A 16,737-nucleotide genomic window follows, 5' to 3' on the forward strand; every position below is an offset into this window, starting at 1 on the left:
AAAGGTCCTGGGTTCGATCCCAGGGCTAGGGGTCCTTCTGTATGGAGTTTGCATGTTCTCCCAGTGACTGCGTGGGTTCCCTCCGGGTACTCCGGGTTCCTCGCACCTCCAAAGACATGCACCTGGGGATAGGTTTGTGGCAACACTAAATTGGCCCTAGTGTGTGAATGTGAGTGTGAATGTTGTCTATCTGTGTTGGCCCTGAGATGAGGTGGCGACTTATCCATGGTGTCAGCCGCCTTCCACCCGAATGCAGCTGGGATAGGCTCCAGCACCCCCCGCGCCCCGATATGGACAAGCGGTAGCAAATGGATGGATGGATGGACATATAGATTATATATATAAATATGACATTTGGTGTTATTAGTATCAACACTATTTTTTTTTTAAATTGCTGTGACAATAACTTTATTTTGCAGGGTTTACAGGTTTTACTCTCTTACCACATGTGTCTATTTAAAAAAAGACATACACAGTCGGTGTTTATACAACAAAACATATTTGAAAAAAATAGCAGTGGTGTAATAGTATCGGGCATTTTAGAGTCCTTTGTCAGAAATTCAGAGCTTTCATTGCATCATCGTACATTTGGTGACAACAATGAATTGTTTCCACGCCCCCAAGCTCCCTTTGTGCCTGCCTTCAACACCCCCATGGCCAATCAGCAGAGCCCTCAGCTGCAGCGCTCAGCTATAAAATCTTTACAAGAGAAACCCAGAGCAGCATTCCGAATCCAAAGAGACCAAAGATGAAAACGCCTCAGATTGTCACCCTCGTGCTCGTGCTGCTCATCAACGCCGCAGCAGCTTTCCCTGTGGACAGAAGGGACAAGCAGGCCTCCTGGGACGACATCAACGTGGTGACCCACGGTCTCCTGCAGCTGGGCCAGGGGCTCAAGGAGCATGTGGACAAGTCCAAAGTCCTGATGCGGGACATCAGTGGCAAACTGAAAGCCTTCAACAGCACCATAACTGCGCTTGAGAGAAAGCAACGGGAGCAGGATGAAGTTCTCAAAGCCCGGGAGGTGGACGCCGCAAAGAAGGCGATGGCAAAGGTGGATGAGGTGATGAAGCAGAACGAAGACATCTACTCGCGCATGGACAGCCTTGAGGAGAAAGTGAACCAAGAGTTTAAAGTGACACAGAACGCCAGCTTCAACGTTGACAACTCGGCGAAGCCGTTTGTTCAGGTGAGCAATAAAAACGTCATCAATTTAAATGTCAGGGAAGCAAATGACAAATCATCTCAACTGTCTAAAACATGTGTTTGCAGAGAGTCTTGGCTGCTCAGAACAGACGCATCGACCAGCTGGTGGACAAGATCAGGCAGCAACAAGACAAGCTGGAGAAGCAGAGTTTACACCTGCAGGCACTGCAGAGCAAGGTGAGGAAAAGTGTTTCTCTGCGCTTGTGAACACGCAGCAGTGTGGTCTTCTTCGGGGAAATGAATGACCGACTGGCTGTCATTCTTTCAGGTTGCACACAAAGGTGTCAAATGCCACAGGCGAAGGGATGAGGAGGAAACCATTCTAAGGGACGATGCAGCTCCAAGTGACAGTAGAGTCGGTAAGGAATTAAAAAAACATGAAAGTCTGAGGTATTTATATGTATGTCTATAATATATATATATATATATATATATATATATATATATATATATATAGACAGAGAGATAAACATATATTTATACAGATACACATATACATGTATGCCAATGTAAATACATATATAGAAATATATACACGTGTGTGTGTGTGTATATATATATATAAATATATATAAAAATACACACACTCGTGTACGTATAGATACGTGCATACATATATATACATATATATATATACACACGTGTTTATATACTGTATACATAACATGGAAGATATATATGTATATAGACGTATATATATGTAAATACATACATATATATGTACATACATCCGTACATCTATACATATATATATATATATATATATATATATATATATATATATATATATATATATATATATGCATACATATATATACGTACATACATCCATACATATATATATATATATATATATACATATATACACATACATATATATATATATATGTATGTATATATATATACACATATATAAAATACACACACATATATATACACATATATATGTATATATTCATATGTATATATATATATATATATATATATACATACACACACACACACACACACACACATAAGTAAATATATAAATATATATCTAACATGGAAGATGTATATAAAAAAACCTGTGTGAACTCAACTTTTTTTTGTCTACTGTATCAAATCAATGTCATGAATTATTGACCTATTCAAGACTGTAATTAACCAACCTCAAACATTCCACTCTGCAGCGTATTTTTTTTTTTAAATATTGTATATTCAGCATTTCACCGTTAAAATAAAAACAGTTATTTTTTTACAAAAAATTTAAGAACGTTATATCAATAGATATAAATATCTGAAGTTGTATAAACATTTCAAACGTTGAAATTTAAATATAGTTACATTTCATGCTGACATATGACATTTTTGTGAGCGGATCCCTTTTGGACCCTAAGAGTAAGTGTGTACAGTCAATCTTGAGGTTGCACAAGGGTAGAGGTGACAAGGTTAAAAAACTTTGCTCCAGCGAGTGTAAAAGTTGACTCGTTGGCAGCACTGCGTGCAGACAGTCCAAAGATCAGGAAAATGAGGACATTGGCTTGACAGCATAACCACTCAACAGTTATTGCATCTTCATATTTATATAACTATCTGATCAGAGCCTTTGTGTTGTTTTGCTCAGGCTCAGCCAGAGATTGCCATGACCTGTTTGTACACGGGCAGCGAGCCAGCGGCGTCTACACCATCCAACCGCAAAACTCGCAGCCGTTCACCGTTTTCTGTGAAATGAGCTCAGGTGAGTCCAGAAAGAAACTTTTATTTTAATCCTGTGCAACATTCTGAATTCTAATTGGATTCATTTGATAAATTGGAACTACAGGAAGTGGAATCAAAAGCATTGAAATTCAGAGAAATTTCTCAGAACAGTGATTCTCAAACTGTGATACGTGGGCTCCATCTAGTGGTACGCCAAATAATTACTTGCCGAAAGTACAGTGTTTTATTTTCCTATATTCAACCACAAGTGTTACTGTTCAAACTATGTGTAATTTTACAGCGGCCATAACTCTTAAATATACTTGTTAAATAAAACTTCTGCCTAGTTTAAATGAATACGTAGGCCAATTACGCTACTCTATTTTAATGTTGGTCATTATGGTGGTGCTCGGAGAGACCAGTGTTTTCTGAGGTGGTACTGAAAAAAGTTTGAGAACCATTGTCTGAGAATAATTTGTCACGCTTAGTAAAGGTTTTTATAAACACACAAAAATAATTTTCAAACACACTAAAATTAAACACAAATTTTAAATACCTGTATAAAGTAAAGTATTCTGGCTGATTGATTATTCTTAACTATTAATTTATATACAATGTTTTTATTCTTAATTAATAATATTTATTGTAATTTGAAGGTTTAAAGTAGGACTGTCAAAAATAAGTTGACTACTTATTCATTTATTTATCATTGAACTAATCGTGGTTCTATGCAGATCAATCACACAATTTATTTGATTTATTACAAGGTGACACAGTTTGTTATATGGTCAATGATCAGGTTAATGCATATATCAAGCACAAAATTTCAATTAAAAATAAAACCAGACGGGACTTTAGATACAATTGTCAAGTTTTCAGCAAATAAAATATGTGCATTCAAGTAAAATATTTAAAAAGAAAAGATTCCTGTATGACATTTGGACCAAAAAAATGATTTTTTTTACAAAAATGCGCCTCTTTTTTTAAAAATGTAATTGAATTATGCAAGCGAGTAATAACCTGATTTATTAGATTAATCTAATTTGAAAAATAAACCATTTGGCAGCATTGGTTTACAGAAATATTTCTTGAAAGTATGCAAAATGCTTGTATGGAATACATGCCCCAAACTTCAATTCAAATTTAAATTGCAATTCTACTTCCTGTTTGAATCTTTGATTTAAATTCAAACACATGAAGTGGAATTTTTCACAAGACTGCTTTATACTGTATCCTGTATTGATTTTAGATTTTCTAATTAATCACAACTTTTCACAGAAGGTGGATGGACCGTCATCCAGAAGCGTTTTGACGGATACCAGAACTTTAATCAGCTTTGGGAGAGCTATAAAAAAGGATTCGGGAGTCTAAACGGTGAGGCTCGACTATAAATGACAATATTAAAATGTGTGTCACCAAACCCCCGTGAGAAAAAGGAATTATTTTTCATACCTCAGGTGAATTCTGGTTGGGCTTGGAGAACATACACGCAATCGCCAAACAAGGGCAGTACATGCTGCAAGTGGAGCTCTCTGATTGGACAGGAGAGATGAAGGCAACCCGTTATGGCTTCCAACTGGACGCTGAGGAGGAGAAGTATGCTCTACACCTGGAGGAGGAGTCTGGAGTTGACCTGACAGGTGCCAAGGGTCTTCCCTTCTCCACAGCCGACCGCGACAATGACATGGCCGCCAACATCAACTGCGCTGAGCTTCACTCAGGTACGTATTCCCTCTCATCTGTTTGTGTCAAGGTTGACGCCACACACGGCCTGGATTTAAACCCACCATTTCTTTGCAGGAGGTTGGTGGTTCAGCAGCTGCGGCGCATCCAACCTTAACGGCAAATATCCCCGAAGGCTCGGCCCGGTCAGGAGGTTGCGGCCGAGAACGATGTTTTGGGTGGACAAAAAGGGACAAGACACTCCACTGAGAACAACTCTTCTGAAGCTCGCACCTTTGACTGTACAACTACAATAAAGTCAAAGACACCTGGGGAAGAAAAGAAAGACGGCGAGGAGCAATGAAAACCAGCCAAAAGTCATACATGCACAGTTTTTATGTATTTATTTATTTATAAGCTGTATATTTTGTCAAAAATATTGTTCTGTAAAAATTTGTAAGATATCAATAAAAATACAGTTCTTCAGTAACGTCTGTGTCTTGTTAATACACCTACAATGTATCCGGAAAGTATTCACGGGGCTTCCATCTTCCCACTTTTTGTTATGTTTCAGCTTTATACCAAAAAGGAATATATTAATTTTCATCCTCAAAATTTGACACACAATACCGCATAATGACAATGTGATTTTTTTTTTTTTAATTTGATAAAAAACGACAACTAAGAAATCACATGTATGAGTTATCACAGCCTATGCCAAGAGGCTCAAAAGTGAGGTAAGGTGCATCCTATCTCAACTGATCATCCTTGAGATGCTCGTACAGCTTAATTGGAGTCAACCTTCCATAATCCGTGGAATTAACACATTATTATGTTTATTTGTATTTTAATGCATTGAACAATGTAACAAGGTTTTCCAAAATACATTAACTCAAGTTATGGAAAAAAATGCCAACATGGCATTGTCATGAGAGAGCATGAGGAGGTTGAGGTGGACGGGGACGGGGGTAAATTGTAGCATCCCGGAAGAGTTAGTGCTGCATGGGGTTCTGGGTATTTTTTTCTGTTGTGTTACGGTGCGGATGTTCTCCCGAAATTTGTTTTGTCATTCTTGTTTGGTGTGGGTTCACAGTGTGGCGTATATTTCTAACAATGTTAACGTTTTTTATACGGCCACCCTAAGTGTGACCTGTATGGCTGTTGACCAAATATGTGTTGCATTCACTTGTTTGTGTGAAAAGCCGTAGACATTATGTGATTTGGCCGGTACGCAAAGGAAGTGCCTTTAAGGTTTATTGGCGCTCTGTACTCCTCCCTACGTCCGTGTACACAGCGGAGTTTTAAAAAGTCATACATTTTACTTTTTGAAACCGATATCGATAATTTTGAGACTGATACCGATCATTTCCAATATTACATTTTAAAGCATTTATTGGCACAACATCATCGGCAGTCCGATATTATCGGACATCCATAGTTTTAACTACTTGAAAATGATCTGTTTAGGGTACACTTATTGATGAAAAAAATATATCCATCTGGGATTAGTTGCAATTAGTTCTGAGTAAACTACGAACAGGACGCATATAAGCGCAATAAATAATAATATAGTGGTAATTGTTTGACAGCCCGAGTACAACACCTGAAAGCTGCAATGACATATATTTTGCGTTGTTACCATTTAGTGGTCAGTTGTATGGAATATGTACTGTACTGTGCAATCTACTAATAAAAGTTTCAATCAATCAATCATGCATATGTGACAATAAAATCTACGACTTTTAGAAAGTGCAGTGCACAACTGCGCACACAACAGCTGTAAATATACTCCTCCCCTTTTAACTATGGATTTTGACATGACATGAAAACAAGAACGCTTAAAATATGTTGACATTTATTGTTTTTGTCTTACATGTGCATATTTGTAGGTATTTGTTTATATAAAACAAGAAGCAAATCTCAAGAAGAATCTGGAGTTTGGTATCACATAAATTCCCTTAATAACAAATCAAATGACTATATTGAGAGTTCATCAGGCACTTTTTCCACAAAAAAAATATAATTGTAATAATTTAATAAGGTGTCATATATATGATATGAACATTACACACTAGTTCAAATAAAATAGGTTAGGGATGCATGATTATATTTTTTCAAGCCGATACGATAACTTCCTGCTTATCAAGACAAATAACTTAATGACATCTATGATTTTGAAAAATGTTGATTTAAATAGTTTGTGCACACCTTTCTTTGCGAAACTATGCTGGTATTATAGGCGGCTGATAAGGTTGGATGTGTTGAAGCTTGAAGTTTGTTTGTTTTTCTCCTGAAAGATTTTTTGCAGCACATTTGGTGCAGACAGCACACAAAATATCTTCCCTCTGAAACACTGACAAAGTCTCAGAAGTCTTCTTTGACTTTCAAAACACCATCGTAGTGATATTGCCATTTCAGGTTGTTGATAAGGTTTGATGTGTTGACGCTTGATGTTTTTTTTTCCTTCCTCAAAGAACGGTTTGCAAAACATTTGCTGCAAATAACACGTGAAAAGTCTTCCTCTGAAAGAGTTAAGAAGTCTCAGACAATCAACGCCATGTTTGTTTACAATGAACTCAGGGGAAGTTTACAAGTCGGAGAAAAGAAGCGCTTGATTTTCTTACCGAATCACACCTGCACCACAGTACGATTAATCTGCCCTAATTGGAGCATCGGATTTATCAATACAATGTCATAATTCCTAACATTGGCCTGATAATTATCTCTCTGATCCATGTTGGGTTAATTCAAATATTTTCTGTTATGTGCCCCATAGGAAGAAGAAAATATTTTGCGAACCCCCCCCTACACACTCTCCTCTGTGACTATATAAATAAATAAATGATAAATGGGTTGTACTTGTATAGCGCTTTTCTACCTTCAAGGTACTCAAAGCGCTTTGACACTACTTCCACATTTACCCATTCACACACACATTCACACACTGATGGAGGGAGCTGCCATGCAAGGCGCTAACCAGCACCCATCAGGAGCAAGGGTGAAGTGTCTTGCTCAGGACACAACAGACGTGACGAGGTTGGTACTAGGTGGGGATTGAACCAAGGACCCTCGGGTTGCGCACGGCCATTCTCCCACTGCGCCACGCCGTCCCTATAGTATAATTTGTCTATAACATTGATATATCTACACCTCTGCATAACATTGTAGGCTTATTAACATTAAAAGAAACAACACATTGGCCTTTTCTCGTTTCCGACCATGGTTACAGTGAAGTCAAGTGCTGCATTTGCTTCATCGTATGTGTTACGGCTAAATAAGCATGTTCCCAGGTCACACGTGCCCCACCAGGGTGGCCGGCCCCATTATTTGTGAAGTACTGGGTTAATTGGAGACTACAAATTGTCAATTGTGTAAATGGCTGTTTGTTTATATGTGCCGGGCAATTGGTTGGCGACCAAATTTAGGGTTCTCGCCCAAAGTCAGCTAGGATGGGGTCGAGCTTACCCTTGACTTAATGAGGAGAAGCTTTGTAGAAAATAGATCGATGGATATGATATGTTTTCATCTTATCGGATTTACCGACATAACGTAATAATTTCTCATACCGGCCCTATATTTATCCTGCATCCCTAAAACAAGTTGAATTATTTTACACATACTGCATGTTACATTTGACACTAGTTTGCCTTTTAGGATTTTAAATTAAATCAAAAACAAAAAATACTAATAGATTGAAACTGACATTACTCAACTGCACTCAAACATCCTGATTTAGATACAATAAAAAACTAAATGGGGACACACTCAAGTGTTTTTGTTTTCATTTAAAACAAATATGATATATATTATTATATTATGTTCATAAAAAAATACTAAAAGTTGTAAATATCAATAGCAGATACAATATATTGTAGACGAGTGAAGAGGCAATTTAACTATGTTGAATGTTCCAAAGATTACATGAGAGGTGAATGGTCATAGTCTATCACAAAGTCAATAAAATGTTAGACGTAATAATGAACAAAGTGGAAACTTTTGCCTAGATCCAGGATACGGGTAGAAAAAGTTGTCTAGACTAAGTAAAGATGTGTGGAGAAAGGCTTATCAGAGGTTCTGCTGGAGGAAGTGGAGCAACGTGATCTCATAGTGTTCTCCAGACTCTGCACGCCTAATGCTGTGTCGTTCATTGGGGTATACCTAAAGAAGAAAAAAAGATTAAACATTTTTTTGATCATGGATTCTCATAAAAATAACATTTACATAGCAAATATGATGACTGAGTGATAAGTAATTATTATATCGTAAGAAAGTAGTCCAACGACTAGATTATTGTGCCGAGTATCAGAACAATGTTTGGTTTGTTTTTAGTAACGGTTGGCTTTGCATTATTGTCTTTAACTTTGGCTCGGATGTAATTTAATAACAAAGCATTAACTATGTAAACTAAGTGCAGTGTTTTTATTACTCCTTTGCAGCTTTTACTATGGCCTTCTTGCCCATTCAACCGGGGTTTGAAGACGCTCTAAGAGCCAGGAAACTGTAATCTGTGATATTGCTATGTAGATAAATGTGAGTACATCAGTTGAGGAATATATAGGGAGTATTTCTTTTGGCAGGTTGAAATATTGTGATAATTCAAATATGAGAAGTTCTGGTTGATAGTCCTCAATTACAGAATGTATAGTAGGCTGAATATTACACTTTATTAATAAACAGTCGGTTAAGATATTGTCATGGAGCGATATGAAGAATTAAGTTGTATTACATTTAATGTACAGAATATCAGTAGCATTTATTCAGGAAGAAATATCAAACATTACATTACCAAACATGTTTGACAATCAAAGCATGATCGTAACAATCCACATTTTGTGTTAATAATGCGCACAACTGGTATCTAAACATGAAAGTGTAGCCCCTCTCTTCTGAATGCAAGTGCTCCTACAGCAGAAATACAAATTCTGTATTCCTACAAAATCTGGCAAGACAGCAATGCATACCTGCCAACCTTGAGACCTCCGATTTCGGGAGGTGGGGGGTGAAGGGTGGGCTGGGTGGCGTGCCCGGGGGTGGGGCGGGGGGCGTGGTTGGAGGCGTGGTTAAAAGGGGAGGAGTATATTTACAGCTGTTGTGTGCGCAGTTGTGCACTGCACTTTCTAAAAGTCGTAGATTTTATTGTCACATATGCATGATTGATTGATTGATTGAAACTTTTATTAGTAGATTGCACAGTACAGTACATATTCCGTACAACTGACCACTAAATGGTAACAACGCAATAAGTTTTTCAACTTGTTTGAGTCAGTGTCCACGTTAATCAATTCACGGTACAAATATATATTATCAGCATAATACAGTCATCACACAAGTTAATCATCATAGTATATACATTGAATTATTTACAATCCGGGGGGTGGGATGAGGAGCTTTGGTTGATATTGGTACTTCAGTCATCAACAAGTGCATCGACAGAGAAATGGACATTGAAACAGTGTAGGTCTTACTTAGTAGGATATGTACAGAGAGCAGAGAACATAGTGAGTTCAGATAGCATAAGAACAAGTATATACATTAGAAATACATTTGATTATTTACATTAGGTTATTTACAATCCGGGGAGATGGGGTGTGAATGGAGGAGGTTTAGTAAAGGGTTGAAGTTGCCTGGAGGTGTTGTGGTGCATGTGCAGTAGATGGCAGTATTGTCCTGTCTAAGAGTGTCACATGCTGTTTACGGCAGATGAACTGCCTTACGGTAGACGTAAACGTGACTGCTGTTGTTGTGTGTTGTTAATGCGCTTGGAGGACGTTAATGAAACTGTCTAACAATAAACCCACATAAGAAACCAAGAACTTCTATAGTTATAACGCTATTGGGCAGATACGCTCTTTATACACGTCACTCAGGTCCGCACGGAGCTGGAGGGGGCGTGGCCTCCGGCTCCACCTGAATTTCGGGAGAAAATTTGTCCCGGGAGGTTTTCAGGAGAGGTGCTGAATCTCGGGAGTCTCCCGGAAAATCCGGGAGGCTTGGCAAGTATGCAGCACTGCACTACAGATATTTTTTTTATTGTCATTAAAAGTGTGCTAAGTCCATTTTGTGTTGAGCTGTTTAAAAAAGCATTGTGTTCAAAAAACATTTCATGAAAATTTGAACAACTTGGAAATGATCTGTCTTGGTACACTTATTAATGATGAAAAAACATAGTCATCTGCAATTAATCGTGATTAGTTCTGAGTAAACTATGGACAAAATGCAATTATTCGCGGTAAGACAGACATTGTGGCCTTGACTAGTTTCTTCATCCCCAGCTAATCGTGGTTTGAAGACACCGTAAGAGCCAGCAAACTAATATTTCAATGGAAAAAAGTGTGTGGTGCCCTTTGAAGAGCTGTAAATGTTCTAGTTTACTGTGCAATACTAGACCAGACCGATCAACATTGTCATCTTTTTGTCCTACTACCTAATTTATTGGTGCAACACAGTCAAGTCAATTTACTATCATCGAAGTCATATCTTTACTGATTTAAAATATTCGTATTTTGATTTTGATTCCGTTATTGCTGTATTTTCTTTACATGTATAGAACATTCTTGCTTTTATAGATTATTTCTATGGTTTTAAATGTGCTTAAAAATATTTGGGACCGTCAAAAATAATCTGTTAACCGCATTAACTCATTTATTAGGGGATGAGGGCGTAGTTGGGTGTTGCTCAAGCGAAATATGTTGCCCTGTTGGGGAACTACTGGACATTAGTGAGTATCAACAAGTCTCTGGGATTAGCTGCACGTCTATCATTTCACGCTGTCATGCATTTCCTGTCAATAATCTTTCTGTTAAAACAGCTGTCTGCAACATTTACACAGATGCCTCGAAGGGTGGTGAGATTATTCTCTGCATTTAACCCATCACACTCACACCCTGGGAGGTGAGGGGAGCAGTGAGCAACAGCGGTGGCCGCGCCCGGGAATCATTTTTGGTGATTTAACCCACAATTCCAACCCTTGATGCCGAGTGCCAAGTAGGGAGTTATTGCATCCCATTTTTATAGTGTTTGGTATGACTCGGCCGGAGTTTGAACTCAGGACCTACCGTTCTCAGGGCGGGAACTCTATAATGATGTCATTATGTACGGAACACATGCATGCGCTTCAGCTTTAGGTGTTGTTAGCTAATAATAGCAATTTAGATAACTAGTGTTATTGAATGTATATTCTATCATAACAACAACATGGCTCCAAATTGTCACTTCTCTTGGACTTCTTTTGTGTGTGTGCACACGTTCTTTGCGCGTACGTGTTGATGAGACCGGGTGAATGAGCAACGTCAACGCCATTCATTTTATCAGGGCCAGCAAAAAATGTTATCACTAAAGATTTGTAATTGTGAGAAATATAGACAATTGTCAAACAGATGTGTTCTGTTAAACCCCTAATAGTAACATAAGCTAGCTGGTGGTGTTCTTGTCATATTTTTTGCTTTCAAAAATGTTACTGTGAGGAAGTTGCAAACACCACTTTTTAAAACACTGAACATTTCATTAGGTTTAATCACTATTCTTTAATTTTTAGACTGTGGTTAATCGGACTGATTGCTGGAAAATAGACATGGCACAGGTCTGAGATGCGCCTCATCGCCATGGAAGTGTAGCACTCCTTTTGCAAAGGTAATCATCCTTCCACAGGTTCACTTACGGGAAACTTTGAGATTTACTTCCTCTGTTTAGTCAAGTTTGATGTCCTCTTGGCAGTGGGCCAATGCTGAGAACCTCACAAATTGTGGTTTAGCCATTTTTGGAAGTGGAAAAAGTCACAAATGACACCTTTGTTTTGTTAACTTTAATAAAACATTTTAATTATTTTGTAAGTATATACTGTATTTTTCGGACTATGAGCCGCTACTTTTTCCCTACACTTTGAACCCTGCGGCCAATAAAATGCTGCAGCTAATTTATTGATTTTTCTTTGTTAACGGTCATAATGTTTTATATTCAACAATTAGTTTTCAACAGACACTGAAAAGGTGTGTTATTGTTTGTGCTACGGTGAATTTTCTGGAGTAATTTGTTCACTGCAGGTGTTGTGAGTTGAACATGTACTTCTCGTTTTAATGCCTTGAAAAGGAAGTAAAATCATCCAGTGTTTTTGCTTAAAAGGATTCCTTATTCATCACTTCAAGTAACGATTGTAAGTTTTATAATATAACTAAAACAAATCATACTTACTAAACCGTCCTATGTGTGATGACTGTCGGAGTGTGTTCCTGCATATTTGTACGTGCTACCGTAATGTAACTCAGGCTGGCGTCGTTAGCATTAGCGAATATGCTAACACATTTACAAGTGTCTGTGTTAGTATTATTCACTTACAATGGCATTCTTTTTGTATTGATTTAGTTTCGTAAATTTACCTAAAATCTTTCGCTGATTGGAGAGCTAGCTTCTGCAGCTAGTGGTTCCATGACGATGACTTATGTTTTATTTTACTGCTGTGTGACAAGCACTGTTTGGAAACAATTACGGTATGTAAATAAATATTTACAAAATCTTGCCTACATGTATATAGCTGCAGTTTATGGTCCGGTGCGGCCAATATATGTAAAAATATTTATTTATTCTAAAATTTGGTGGGTGCGGCTTAAATCCCAGTGCACTCAATAGCCTGGAAAGGACAGTATTTATTGAATTTGAAAAGATTCACTGTGTAAGTGCTAGCTAGAGCACATTCATGTGACGTTACTGACACCTAGTGACCAGTCAGTATACACGACTATACATCACAATCTGTTATTTTTTTCTTTTTTTAAATGCCAAAACGACTATAGGCAAAATCTAAGGAATCACATTCGACTATGAAAAGCCTTCGAAGACTGCCCTCGATTAAACCATTTACTCATTCGACCACCCCTTGTTTAAAGAGTTTCGGAGCAGCTTTAAAGGATTAAACAAGTGATTAAAGTGGGTGGTAGTTATTTCGCACAGGTTCTGGAACGTAACACCCATTAAGGAAGAGATAACACATCACATTGGAGAGAATTCACCTACCTGAAGGCTGTATGGTTTCCCCGCCCGGATAAGTTGGGACACCAGGAAGTTGGTGTGGAAAAAGTGCACATTTTCATCTAGAAATCCATGCAGGATCAATAGTCTGTTTGGTCTGTGGGGATTAACAGCAATAATTGACTTTACACACGTGCGTTGCACTCAAAAAAAACCCACAATTGATAGTAATAGTGCCGTAAAGTGCAGAAACCTATAAGAATTTTGCAAAGCTCTTACTCATTGGGGAACTTATTGACGTGCAGTGCAACAGAGCAGTCCTCGTAGCCCTTTTGGTTGTTTTCAGGAGTATCCAAGTACCGCTCGGTGTATCCAGTGTCATAAGCCATCCACAATGTCACTGGTGCACCTGCGATGGCAACCTGAATATTCCAGAATAATTCTGTTCATTTAGAGCAGTGGTCTCCAACCACCGGGCCTCAGAATATTTTTTTATGAATTAAATAAACATAAAAAACACAAGATACACTTACAATTAGTTCACCAACTCAAAAAACCTCCCTTTTTCATGACAAAAAATAAATAAATAAAAATCCCCCCCACCCCCCCTTATTATCAAGCGTTGACCGGTCCGCAGCTACAAAAAGGTTGGGGACCACTGATTTAGAGGCCCTGTTCTCCCATGTGCTCAAATGAAAAAATGCAGATCACAAGCTGTGCATAGGGCCCCGCGATCCTGTTTTGCATAAAGAAAATTCAACTAATGAATGATAAAGCGCTTCATGTGACATTTCACTGTCACTGATTAGAATATAATAGCACATTTCCTTAGACATTTTGATCGTGCCCTGTGGCGCGCGGCGTTAGTGCTGGTCTTGTAAGGCAGTCGCACTGTGTTCGACAAAGTTGTTCCAAGAAGTTTTGCAGATGTATCTGTTTTTTGCATAAATAATTGAACCATTTTCCCCCATTAATTTGTTTTAATATGCATCAAATTAAATTAAAGTTTGATTAAACAATTTTTTCATTTTGTCAGTACGTGACCCTCGAAAGGTTGTGACAACCCCTGATCTAAAGAGTTACATCCAGCCAAGAAGAAGACACAGTTGAGCGTGCATATACGGGCACTCAAACCACCTTGGCAACACACATGCACGTACATGCAACACTTGGATGGATATAGGCTTGTCAAATTTTAAATTTTCTTTTTCTTTTATACATTCACAAGTGTCCGGAAAATGCCATGTCTCCAAAGTTGATTGAATCATGTGACAACACCTTCATTCACTACTTACATGTCTATCACCGTGTATGAATAAGAGAAACGTGCGTAACTTCAAGCATGTTTGAATGGGAGAATAGGGCCCTTAATTCCTAATAAGTAAAAAATACAACAGTTTCTGTAAAAATATACTGCAGCTATGTTAAAAAGTGTTTAACATCATTAGACATCAGTTTGTTTTGTTTACCTTGAAGATATCAGGTCTGTGAATGAGGCCCATGAGAGAGAGGAAGCCTCCATATGACCACCCATGAATGGCAACGCGGTTCAAGTCCAAAAACTTGTACTTGTCAGCTACATAGTGCAAACCTTCCACCTGGTCTTCAATCTCCACCTGGCCCTGGTCAGGAAAGCCAAGATAATATATTGCTGAGTGCCCAAGCACAGCCTACTTGTGTGTATCTAGGAAAAGGCAAGCACAAAGCCATATACAATGTTGTCCTTCACAGCTCCTTCAAACTTGAGTCCTCGCTGACAGGAGCCCCGCCCATCAATGACGAGCACTACGTAACCAAGAGTAGCCAGTATGCTTAGCTGCTGGTACTTCAAACCTTTACACGAGTTATTGACCAACTGGACCTGAGGGAGAAGAAATAGGTTTCGGATTAGGTCTAAAAACGTATGAAACAAAAGAGCATAAATCGGTCCATCATCCCATAGAAAACTTTCAAAAGAAAATTAATTGCAAAAGATGCTTGAATACAACATGACAATTAAATTAAAACTAATTGAAATGACAATAAGGAGCTCAAACCTGAGGGCCACCATAGACAGAGACAACAGTTGGATATTTCTTCCCAGGGAGCAAGTTTTGTGGTTTGTACAAGAGGCCATAAATCTGGAAACCAGACGTCCCTAAGAAGCTAAAGATCTCAGGATGAGTGTATTGGGGTGGGTAACCTGTAAGTAAAAATATACATATAGGAGTATATCAATATTAAATACAGAGTAAAGAGTGTAGAAAAAGTATATGCTACCATTGTGAAGAACTGAATATATAAAAAAGGTGCAGTTTGCAGCTAGGGGTTGCTTGCTGTTTGGAAAGGGTATGGCATTATAACCCGAACACTTCCTAATGTGACCATGTAAGCCACGTCCCACTAGTACAGTGGTTCTCAAATGGGGCTACGCGTACCCTTGGTGGTACTTGAAGGTAGGCCAAGGGGTACGTGAGATTTTTTTTAAATATTCTAAAATAACAACATTTCAAAAATCCTTTGTTAATATATTTATTGAATATCACTTCAACAAAATATGAATGTAAGTTCATAAACTGTGAAAAGAAATGCAACAATGTGTTGACAGCTAGATTTTTTTGTGGACATGTTCCATAAATATTGATGTTAAAGATGTATTTTTTTGTGAAGAAATGTTTAGAATTAAGTTCATGAATCCAGATGAATTGATTTACGTGGACCCCGACTTAAACAAGTTGAAAAACTTATTCGGGTGTTACCATTTAGTGGTCAATTGTACGGAATATGTACTGAACTGTGCAATATACTAATAAAAGTTTCAATCAGTCAATCAATCAATGCGTCTCTATTATAATCCCCAAAGAGGGCACTTTAAGTTGATTACTTCTATGTGTAGAAATCTTTATTTATAATTTAATCACTTGTTTATTTTTTAACATGTTTTTAGTTATTTGTATATCTTTTTTCCCAAATAGTTCATGAAAGACCACTACAAATGAGCAATATTTTTCACTGTTTTACAATTTAATAAATCAGAAACTGATGACATAGTGCTGTATTTGACTTCTTTACCTCTTTTTTTCAACCAAAAATGCTTTGCTCTGATTAGGGGGTACTTGAATTTAAAAAATGTTTACAGGGGGTACATCACTGAAAAAAGGTTGAGAACCACTGCACTAGTACACGCGCATGCAGCATAAGGATAATGTTATGTTACAAAAGCAGTGTTTGGATAAGCACATGATTTCA

At 37.8% G+C, this 16,737-nt stretch overlaps 2 protein-coding genes across 4 annotated transcripts in view; one reads left to right on the forward strand and one right to left on the reverse strand.

The window, feature by feature from the left end:
• The first annotated feature begins 711 nt into the window (after positions 1 to 711).
• LOC133540640 (angiopoietin-related protein 4-like) lies at positions 712 to 5,038 on the forward strand. The gene is made up of 7 exons (XM_061883422.1): positions 712 to 1,189; positions 1,273 to 1,383; positions 1,475 to 1,565; positions 2,813 to 2,926; positions 4,165 to 4,260; positions 4,344 to 4,607; positions 4,687 to 5,038. Exons 1-7 carry the CDS (start codon positions 749 to 751, stop codon positions 4,863 to 4,865), a joined length of 1,296 nt encoding a protein of 431 aa, XP_061739406.1. The 5' UTR covers positions 712 to 748; the 3' UTR covers positions 4,866 to 5,038.
• A 93-nt stretch (positions 5,039 to 5,131) lies between these two features.
• The window catches only part of LOC133540639 (dipeptidyl peptidase 9-like), a 35,298-nt gene continuing 23,692 nt past the window's right edge, over positions 5,132 to 16,737 (reverse strand). For all 3 annotated transcript variants that reach the window (XM_061883418.1, XM_061883419.1, XM_061883420.1), the window contains 6 exons: positions 15,546 to 15,691; positions 15,224 to 15,370; positions 14,979 to 15,131; positions 13,789 to 13,931; positions 13,555 to 13,666; positions 5,132 to 8,706 (listed from right to left, as the gene is read on the reverse strand). In XM_061883418.1, the coding sequence (XP_061739402.1) occupies positions 8,614 to 8,706; positions 13,555 to 13,666; positions 13,789 to 13,931; positions 14,979 to 15,131; positions 15,224 to 15,370; positions 15,546 to 15,691 (794 nt within the window). In that variant the 3' untranslated portion in view covers positions 5,132 to 8,613. The remainder of the gene's footprint in view (positions 8,707 to 13,554; positions 13,667 to 13,788; positions 13,932 to 14,978; positions 15,132 to 15,223; positions 15,371 to 15,545; positions 15,692 to 16,737) is intronic.

This window comes from Nerophis ophidion, linkage group LG22 (assembly GCF_033978795.1).
Source record: "Nerophis ophidion isolate RoL-2023_Sa linkage group LG22, RoL_Noph_v1.0, whole genome shotgun sequence".
Classification (NCBI taxonomy): Eukaryota; Metazoa; Chordata; class Actinopteri; order Syngnathiformes; family Syngnathidae; genus Nerophis; species Nerophis ophidion.